The sequence below is a fragment of the Odocoileus virginianus genome, chromosome 9 (genome assembly GCF_023699985.2).
Source record: "Odocoileus virginianus isolate 20LAN1187 ecotype Illinois chromosome 9, Ovbor_1.2, whole genome shotgun sequence".
Classification (NCBI taxonomy): domain Eukaryota; kingdom Metazoa; phylum Chordata; class Mammalia; order Artiodactyla; family Cervidae; genus Odocoileus; species Odocoileus virginianus.
Window position 1 is genome coordinate 36,175,245 of NC_069682.1, and position 10,649 is coordinate 36,185,893.

The window sequence follows — 10,649 nt, forward strand, 5'->3', positions numbered from 1 at the left end:
CATCCCAGGGGCGAGGTCAGAACAGCTGGTTCAGGAGGAAGCCCACGCTGGAGACACCAGGACGTAGACGGGGTTTAGAGCCAAGGAGTCGGATGAGACCGCCCCGCCCAGGGAGTGAGCGTAGGTGGGCGAGAGAGGCTGAAGTGTGAGTCCCGTGCCCCGACAGTCGGAGGTCAGGATGCTGGGGACAGGGCCGCAAGAGGAACACAGAGGGAGCGGCAGAGGGAAACCCAGTGCGCGGGCGGTGTCTGGGCCGCGGTGGAGCAGGGGCCCTCTGACCCTGCTCTCTGCTCGCAGGTGTTTGGCGTCCACCTGAACAAGTGGCAGCTGGACAGGAAGCTGGGGTGTGGCTGCCTTTTCCTCTATGGCGTGTTCCTATGCTTCTCCATCATGACGGAGTTCAACGTGTTCACCTTTGTGAACCTGCCCATGTGCGGGGACCACTGACCCGCGGCCGCGCCCAGCTCGGCCCCTCCTTCTGTGCAATACAAGCGGGCGCCCAAGTCCGCCTCCGCCGCCCGCAGGCCTCCGCTCCCCCGACCCCTCCCGGGCCCTGGCCCTCCCCCTGCCCCGCTCCACCGCCTCCTGACCCGCCAGCCCCGGACCTGCACCCTGACTCCGGCTCTGCCCTCCTCCACGTGAAGGCTCCGGACCTCCGCGTGAATTTTCAAGCCCCATTTTTGAACAGTGACTGAGATTCTAGAAAAACTGGCTGCTAACTGGCCCGAGCCAGGCAAACTTAGTATATACCCCTCCTCCTTTTTTAAGTTATTGGATGGAAGGCCGGCCTCATGTATGAGCCGAGACTGTGGCGAAGAGAGAGGAGAGGGTCCACGCATGACAGGGAGCGTTTGGGATTTTCCTTATGTTTGGGGCTGATTTCTAGGTTCCTGAGTCTGGGGGTTGTTTGGTTTTGGGGGCTCCCCCCTTTTCTTCCTTTCCTTCCAGAGATGGAGACTTTTCCTCGCATCTTCTCTCCCCGGGCTCTGGATCCTCGCTGATCCACCGGGTGTCCCAGCTGCGTCCTCTGGGGTCGAGTCCCAGTCGCGTTGGAGCTTGTGTGGATTTATCGCCTGTCGGAGGAGCGGCTGGAGCGGCCCCTGGACAAACTCCGTCTCGTCGCACCGGGGGGCCTGCCCTGAGGCCCTGAGTTTTCCAGGAAGCAGACAGCTGCCCGCCTGTCCATTCTGACCATCACTGTCTCCCCAGTTCTTTCTAGCCTCTCAAGCAATAGTTGAAGCCTGCCCGCCCCGGTTAATCTCTCCATCCTGAGCACCAGGCAGCCGGCGTGGCAGGTGCCTCCCGCCCGAGACTCTGAGACTGCTCTTGGTTTGGTGTTTGGGGGCGCAGGGAGTGTGACCCGGAGGCAGGAGTTACACTGGTTTCTCGGGAAGTGGAGAAGCGCACTTTGCACAGACACCGCCCCTCGTACTGAGTACACTGGACCCTGACCGCTGGCTCAAAGGCCAGCGTCCTTCCTCACAGTCGCCGCGCCCAGCTGCCCCAGCACCCCGCTCCCTTCCCGGGGGTGGGGAGGGGGCACAGGAAGGGGGAACAGAGCTGACACCTTGGCAACGCAGAATGTGTTGGATGCAGACTCGCTCAAGGGCGTTGTTACTGTGGATGTTGTTATCAATCGCTGCTCGGCAGCTCTGCTAGGTTCTGTCCGACGCTGAATTACTCCGCAGACAACTCCACGGAGTTGAGACCCACCCATGCTTGTTCACTTGTATTTATTGAAACTGTGGATTCTCGCCCCGTGCTGCCCCATGTATTTACTTTAAGCACTGATCACCTATTCATTCGGTATGGTTTTCCCCTTCCCCTGTACACACTCTGGTATGAATTGTAAAAATAACCTGCTACAAATGGGTTGAATGTTTCTGTCCACGGTGCCCACCGAGGCCGGCCTTGGCCGAGGGGCACCTGCTGGCCGGAGGAGCGGGAGAGGGAATCACCACTTCGGGCTTTCGGAGCTGAGACACACTTACGGATTCTGTTACACATTTTGCACTGGTTTTACGGAGATTGTTTTCTTGGACGGATAGTGTAAAATAAACTTCTCTGTTCTGTATCTTTCCTTGAGCAGTTTCCTCTTTGCTTTCTCCCCCTGGAGTGAGGAAAGCACAGGGAAGTTGAAAAAATGGTGTCCTGGAATGTTTACTGTTTCTCGGTTGATGCCTCTGGGAATCTGGTCAGTGTCTGGCAGATTGCAGGTATGAGGTGACAAATCATGGGTCCCCTCTGAATCTTGAAGGGACTCTAGGCCTGTCGTTCTGTAGAGTACGTGCGACGGTGTGTTAGGAATTCTTTCAGCTGGACATAACAGGAAGAGCATTCCAGAGCTGACAGTGATGTCCAGCAGGGCTCAAGTCATCCTCCTGTCTGATTTTAGTAGATTTCAGTTGTGAAAATTAAGACTTCCCCAAGGTGGTTCCTTAAGAAAGAAAGGAAGTAATACATAAATAAGCCATATTCTGCATGACTCTCAAGAAATCATTATTAGGAGACTTCCCTGGCAGTCCAGTGGTTAAGACTCCGTGCTTCTCCTGCTGGGGCTGGGGGTTCCATCCCTGGTTGGGGAATTAAGATCCTGCATGCTGTGAGGTGCAGCCAAACAAACAAAAATTATCACCAGGATCTAAAAGTAGACCGAGATGAGCAAACAAGCCAAGTTTCCACCTGAACCTCAATATAATTGTTTTATAGGAATCAGAAGAAAAATAGCTGGTAATTCACAGTACCAAATTTATTTTTAAAAATCTCTTCCCAGGTGGTGGGAAAATACTAGGAACTTAGCTTTGTCTTGAGTGTTTACGTCTAAAAGTGTTTTACTCCTATATTGGTGCTTTTTATAAATACACACTAGACATAGATAAGGTATTACCATAAAGTGGATTGGTGCTTACAAAGCATCAGATGCTTTTATGTTAAATATTCTGTCATACCGGTCTTGATTAGTTTTAGTCTTACACAAAGACATTTGATCCAAAGCCTGATTTTTTTAACACATTTTCTGTGAAATCTTAAGAAACCATAGTTCCAGGCTAAATGTCTCAGAGAGGAAATTCTGGGACAAGGTTGTTTCCATGTTTCATGCACCATGATTGCTTACCTAGGAACTGGGCAGGGTTCCTTTCTGAAATGAGCCCCGGGCTCCTTTCTGCCAGGTCTCAGCCATGCACATTGTGTCTTAAACTGCTGACTGAGAACCTGCTTCTGACTGGTCCATCTGTCCAGCCATACGCAACTGCTGATGCAGCTGTTTTCCCTGTCCTAGGATTTATTTACTTGGGAGAGGTTGGGATGAGTTAGAGGAAAGAACCCTCTTACAGCGTCCCAAACCTGCCGGTATCACCAGAGAAACCCTCTCAGCAGTTTTCTGGGATGTGTTGATTTCTGTAAACTCCCAGGCTGTGATTTCATGCACAAGGGGACACCTCAGTGGCCCTGAATGGTGGCGGGGGGTGGGGGGGGTGTGGTGGTGGCGCATGGACCCTGAAGCTTACACTTCTTCCTAAATAGCCTGGATGACCCCAGGGGGTACCACCACACACTCTCTTTCTAGAAAGTGTGTTCCCAACGTGGCCAGGGCCTACCAAAGTCACTGTCCCCACACAGGCCCTTAAGTGACCTTGCAGACACTGAGAGGCCATGAAATTTCCAGATGGCTTTGCCACTTCCCAAAGCAAAGTGCTGGTCCTACCCTTGAAGGGAGAGTGCACTTTTATAGGTACATGGTTTGTATTTACCTTCAAAAAGACCTGGAGAGCTGTTTATTATGTTTTCCTAAATCTGTGGCTTCTGACATTTGTAGCTTAGTCCTAAATGTACGTGCTAGGGTTTGAGACTCTGTGCATCTCAAACAACAAATGTGAACTTATTTTAAGCACTCATGTTTAAAAAAATAAAGTCTAAATGTCTTTATGTAAAAAGGGGGGAGAGCAGGGTAATAATATTGTAAAGTCCAGACAGTTTCGAGTTGTAGTATATAAAATAGGAATAACATTCAACCTGCAATAAATATAATTAAGTGTAGCCTTAGAGCTTTACCTTATTGTTCATGAAGATAGTCAGATTTGGGGCAGAGGGGACAGAAATAGGAAATTAGAGATGGTAATGTTGCTCTCTCCAAGATTTATTTTCATCTTTTCAAAACAGGATGGTTATCCCATTAATAGATAATTATCCAGTTCTTCTGACCCATTTTGATCAAGTATTTTGAAGTAGATGGGACATTGCCTTTTTGGATTTTGTGTCATCTTGTACTAATTAATACATCTCATTTATTCTGATTTTCTGCAGTGGCTGCTCAACACACACACACACACACACATGCATGCACACACACACAGACACACACACCATCTATCTGACATCAGAACTCTGAATGAAAACAACCCAATGGATATTTGAATGTTTTCCAATTATCCAGCTGTGTATTATAGTCCAACTGCAGGAATCTGGTCGATTCAGCCAAGTTTTCTCTAATAAATAAAATGCTGTGGGTCCATCGCATCATCATCTAGAGTTTCAGGCACTGCAGACATGTTAGGAAAGTCAGGAACTGAGCCTGTGGACAAGCAGAGATTAGCAATGTGCACCAGATAAATCATGTCATGTTTCAGGATTGATTTCACATTGAACTTTGTGGTTCATTTCAAAACACAAGGCAGGATAATAAACCTCACCAAAATCTTTCAGATAGCTCACTGCTGCACTCAGGATGTTTATTTCCTTAGTAAAGTACACCCAGGCGTCCCACTAACTTTTTACTGAACCGCAGTTTAGTACACACTCTTGCCAAGTTGTAGAGGTTTTAAATATAGTGAATAATCATAGTTAATACTCATCCTTGTTTTTGTCTTTCTTTTTACAACGGGTGGGAGGAGGGGGAAGAGGTAAGATTAGAGTTTCAGCATCTATGCCATTCAAGGCATAAATTGAGGTTATTTCGTAAGTGTATTCAAATATATGTGAATTACATTTCTTCTTTACACAACATCCATCTTATCCTGTCTGTCAAAAGCTGAATTTGGTGATATCACATCTTATTTTTTTTTCTTTTTTTTTCCATTTATTTTTATTAGTTGGAGGCTAATTACTTTACATCATTACAGTAGTTTTTGTCATACATTGAAATGAATTAGCCATGGATTTACATGTATTCCCCATCCCAGTACCCCCTCCCACCTCCCTCTCCACCCGATCCCTCTGGGTCTTCCCAGTGCACCAGGCCCGAGCACTTGTCTCATGCACCCAACCTGGGCTGGTGATCTGTTTCACCCTAGATAATATACATGTTTCAATGGTGTTCTCCTGAAACATCCCACCCTCGCCTTCTCCCAGAGTCCACAAGTCTGTTTTATACATCTGAGTCTCTTTTTCTGTTTTGCATATAGGGTTATCGTTACCATCTTTCTAAAGTCCATATATATGTGTTAGTATACCATAATGGTCTTTATCTTTCTGGCTTACTTCACTCTGTATAATGGGCTCCAGTTTCATCCATCTCATTAGAACTGATTCAAATGAATTCTTTTTAATGGCTGAGTAATATTCCATGGTGTATATGTACCACAGCTTCCTCATCCATTCGTCTGCTGATGGGCATCTGGGTTGCTTCCATGTCCTGGCTATTATAAACAGTGCTGCGATGAACATTGGGGTGCACGTATCTCTTTCAGATCTGGTTTCCTTGGTGTGTATGCCCAGAAGTGGGATTGCTGGGTCATATGGCAGTTCTATTTCCAGCTTTTTAAGAAATCTCCACACTGTTTTCCATAGTGGCTGTACTAATTTGCATTCCCACCAACAGTGTAAGAGGGTTCCCTTTTCTCCACACCCTCTCCAGCACTTATTGCTTGTAGACTTTTGGGATATCACATCTTAGGTTTGTTGGAACAATTAATCCAATGACTGATCCCAGAGAGCTGCATACAAAGCTAGCAATGAAAAGTGACAAGGAATTTCTGGATCCTGGCAATTTGTTTTTTGGGTACTTCTGAGCCATGCCTACAAGCCATTGCTAAAAAGAGCTGCACATGTGTGAAAAAGTGCTTTCAAGATAAAACTAGTATTTTAAAATTTTTGCAGAAAAAAATGTATCCGCTCAGTTTCATATCTTTCTTTTTGACACATAAGTCAACTGTTTCACCCATGATTAAGATGATTCATTCTTCAAACACTAGATAATAACCCTCTGCTCTGGTCAGACATCTTTACTCCAACCACCAATCTGGGTTTGAACCCAGATACCTGCTGCTTTACTATCAGGAGAATCTATGTCCAGTGATTTCAGATATGTAAAACATTAATTCCATAATATCTAGTCATTCATTTCATGTCAGGTTGAATTGTTCCCTTCAGTTGCTTAGAAGTTAAATACAGTATTAGTCAACTTCATATATGAAAAAATATATTTACCTGCATTTACTCATCTTATGGTCTAAATAAGCATTTTCCAAATTTAATTATGCATCAGACTTACCTGGAGACTTGTTAAAATACAGATTTGGGCCCCCTGCCCCTGAGTTTTTGGTTCAGTAGTTCTAAGGATAGGCCCCGAAATTCCTATTTCCACGATCCCTGCTGAGTCTGAGTCACACTTTGAGAATCACTGGTATGTGGGTGTTTTGCCCATAAAGCCATATTTTTCCTACAGTAGCATCTACCAATATCACTGGTGTACAGCTTACAGAAAAACACACAATACAGACATATATTATTCCTTTCATTCTTTCAAAATTCCTTTTTCTTTCTACTTCTGCTGAGCTCTACGAATGGCTGAAAGTAGGAAAAGAAATATGATCAGTTCTTCAAAACCACATTCTCTATTATCTGGCAGAAAACATCTACTCACAGTCAAAGACAGCCTTCAAATTAAAACTAAAGCAGATCAGAGCAAATGGTTTCAGATGAAAATGCAGGAGAGCCAGGATTCTAGGGAAGTATTAGCTTGGGAGAGATGTGAGCAGGCCACCACCATTTTTATTCCAGGTGAAAAAATTTTGTTCTAAATCCCAACAACAGAAAGTAACAATGAATATAGGAGAAAATTTCAACTCACAAACTCTTGAGTTGCACCTTACAACTGTATCTAGCTATGTTTCTAATCTAAACATGTTCCACTGATGTAAATCCATCCAACAAAGATGTCATGACTCCAAGAAAGAAGTAAGAGCCTGGCACTAGAGTCAGCTTACTCTCACTGCCATGACTGGGGTTCAATCCCTGGTCAGGGAACGAAGATTCTGCAAGCAGCACAGCCAAAAACAAACAAACCAAAAAACACCCCAGCTAGAGATTCTGCCTGGGGCTCAGAAACCACATCCCCAGGCTGCGGAGATCAGTTTCCACCTGGGAACAACTGCCACTCCCAGGAGAGACAGGTCCAGGAGTGGTGCTGCCTGCAGCCGGACCTTAACTTGGTCTTGGTCTCCTGGCTTATGAGAACCTCAGGGAACACACTGTGCTCCCAGACAACGTGGTAAAAGCCCATTTTTGTATCCACTAAAAGTTGCACTCAAGAATCAGGAAGTGGGTTGAGATGTTACTCTGCACAGTTGGGGGTAGGGGAGGACAAGGAGAAAAGGCAAAGTTTTCCTTCTAGAAATATAACATTTTATACTTGGTCTCTGCCTGTATGGGGTGGTCCCAGAAAAAAAAAAAAAAAAATGATGAGATCTCTCCCTGCGCTGAGAAGCAGCAGCATAGTGAGTCAAGTAAGATGTGTGCTCCTGGGGCAGCATTGCCCACTCAAGCCCATGTGTGTCTTGTTACTCTTAATTGAATGCAAGGTATTGTATTCAAGGTACTTCTTCATTTTTCCCCCAGACCCCTTTGGTAACAGAAGCAGGTCTTTTACCCTCCCAGGCAGAATTTAATCTGCTACCTGGATGTTAACCAAGGGCACTTCTTAGGAGGAAGAACAAATGTTTGAAGATTAAAAAAGAGAGCCCTGCCAAGAAACTCACTCATCTGTTATCAATCAGGCAAATCAATTCTTTGGAGGCGTCAGTGCTTCGTGTGCCCTGGATGACCAGGTAACAGGGTGTACCTATGACTCTCAAAAGGAGTTGAATCCAATTCCGAATTTTAAACTCTGTTTTGGTATTTGTTTCAGGAAGGAGTTCTGGCCCTGTGGTATTTTAACCTAGGTGGGCTGGCTGCACGGAAAGTTTCACAGTTTCCCTGTGTGACCCTGGGACAAGACAGCCTTCAGAGTGAGTGGTAAGTTTTCCCCGCACGCCCCCTGGGAAGGTGGCATCCTGTATCGCTCTTTTCCTGGGAGTTCCTGATTGAGAGTCAGCAGTCCGAAAAGCAATGGAGGCCAGTCCCAAATGCTGCCAGGTCCCTCTGTCCCCCTCCCCCCCAACTTCACATCCATCGACTGTCCTGATGGGTCCCACCTGGCACTTGGTCATGTATCACAGCCTGACCTGACTTCTCCCTTCCCCTTCCCCAAAGGTGTGCAGAGCTGGGTTCCTCAAGGATTCTCATTACCGAAGCAGTGATGCCAACACACAGCAAGCACTGATGCAGGGAGGGCTGGGTTAACAAGAGACCCAGGTTCTGTGACACAGGAAATAAAAACAGGGAACAATTCTAACCCAACTTTTGAGCTCTAGATAATGACATGGTGGCCATAATAGCATCCTTCTTCTTGCTAAAGGCATAATTCAGAGGAGCCAGCAAGGTCTGGACATAAGGGCAGTTGGAGACACAGATCCCATAAAGATGAAATTGCTCAGCAGTAACTGTTTGCCTGGTTTTCATGGGTCTGCTTGGCCCAGACAGTGTCTATTTCCCATGGAGAAGGACATTCAGAGGGCAGAAGATACACAGAGCAGCTTCAGAGGGATACTGATGGCTATGAGTGTCAGAAAATGTGTTACCATAAAAATGTTTACTTCAGTAAATGAGGCAGGTTTTAATTTGGGGACCCTTGAAGCAAGGAAATGGCAGAAGGGTATTCTGTTTTACCCTCAATGTCTGCAAAAACACCTCTTCTTACGTCAATAACTGGGCATTCTTGATACTTGAACAGGGAATGTGTACACAGAGAAAGGAAGTTAACATTGAACTTTACACGCACTGGACTGGAAGTGGAGAATGCAATGTTTTAAATAAAAACTGTATTTAAAACTGGCACCATTATAAAAAAAAATCTTGCATGAAGACTTCACAGGACTGGTGCCTCAGTTTTCCAGTCTTGATTAGAATTTTAAGGTAGTAATAGTTGTTCAAGTCACAATCATGTGTCTCAGAGACTTCACCTGAAAATGCAGACATTAAAAAAGCTGTGAGTAGGCAAAACCAAGCAATCTTCCACTGGCTCTTCAGAGACCCACCTCCACCCTGGAAAGTCTTATATTTTTTTTTCCCTAGGCAAAGCTTTACTGGGCCCCCTGTTGCACAGGGGGAACTGAGAACAAACAGCAGATTTCCTTGCTGGCTGCTGGAGCGGGGCAAGCTTGTTCCTTATACAGGGTGAGGGTAGAGGTGTGTCCAGGGGTTGGTTGGAAGGGTAGCTTAGGTGTTTTGCCTCCCTCACCCTCTTAGGCGGTGCTGTGTGCAGGTGGCACGAGCAGTTGTGTGTTGTGACAACAAGCCCAGAGACCTTTCCAAGGCCTCCCGGCTGCGTGTCAGTGCAGGTCATGGTACTGAATTCAGTCCTAAAGCAGCGGTGGCTGGGCTCCACAGTAGAATCCCCTGCGGTGTGTTTCCGATTAACCACCCCCTCCCCCGCCAACATTCTGAGCTGGATGATCTGCTTACCTGTCTTGGGCTGCCTGGATGTTTCTCTCTGTGCCCCTGGCTCAGAACCACAGCTCATGGAGTATAATCAGACCATTTGGGATATTTGATTGTGCAGAACCACACAGGAATGTTGTGGGTCTTTGCTACTCAAAGTGTGGGGCAGCCTTCAGCAGGCAGCTTTGACTAGAATGAGACACTGGGGAACTGTCCGCTGGAACTTTCCACGGGAATGTGACTGTCCTCCGCCTCTGTTGTCTGATGTGGTAGCTGTGAGGTGCACGTGGCTGTTGAACACTCGGAAGGTGGCTTGGGCAACTAAGAATAACCTTTTCACTCTTGTTTCATCGATTTGAACTTGCCTGAGGAGAACCACATGTGATGAGTGGCTGTGCAGCCAGTAGAGTATTAAGGGGCCGACAAAGATGGTCAAGTTTCCTGGGGGGTTCAGTGGTTAAGACTCTAAGCTTCCAGTGCAGTGGCCATCGGTTCTATCCCTGGTTAGGGAACTAGATCGTGCATACTGCACAGCACAACTAGGGAGGAAAGAAAAAAGGAGGGTAAAGTTTCTTCCTTGGGGTTGAGAAGATGCCCAGGGGACCTGAGGTTGGTTGGCCGGAAGCAGGAGCTGCCTCAGGGAAGCAGTGCTCACAGGGTGCTCGGACCAGCAGCATCACTCGGGGGGGCATGTTAGAAAAGCAGAATCTCAGACCCCACCCAGACCTCCTGAATCAGAAAAAGCATTAAAAAAAATTTTTTTTTTTAATTTTTATTTATTATTTGGGTTCACTGAGTTTTAGTTGCAGCATATGGGATCTTTTAGCTGTGGTATGCAAAATCTTAATTGTGGCACATGGGCTCTAGTTCCCTGACCAGGAATTGGACCAGAG

The 10,649-nt window shown here is 46.5% G+C and overlaps 1 protein-coding gene across 3 annotated transcripts in view; it reads left to right on the forward strand.

Annotated features, from left to right (window-relative positions):
* SLC24A3 (solute carrier family 24 member 3) overlaps nt 1–2,074 on the forward strand; it is a 421,173-nt gene extending 419,099 nt beyond the window's left edge. For all 3 annotated transcript variants that reach the window (XM_070472206.1, XM_070472207.1, XM_020878614.2), the window contains one exon: nt 298–2,074. In XM_070472206.1, the coding sequence (XP_070328307.1) occupies nt 298–447 (150 nt within the window). In that variant the 3' untranslated portion in view covers nt 448–2,074. The remainder of the gene's footprint in view (nt 1–297) is intronic.
* Nucleotides 2,075–10,649: the final 8,575 nt, after the last annotated feature.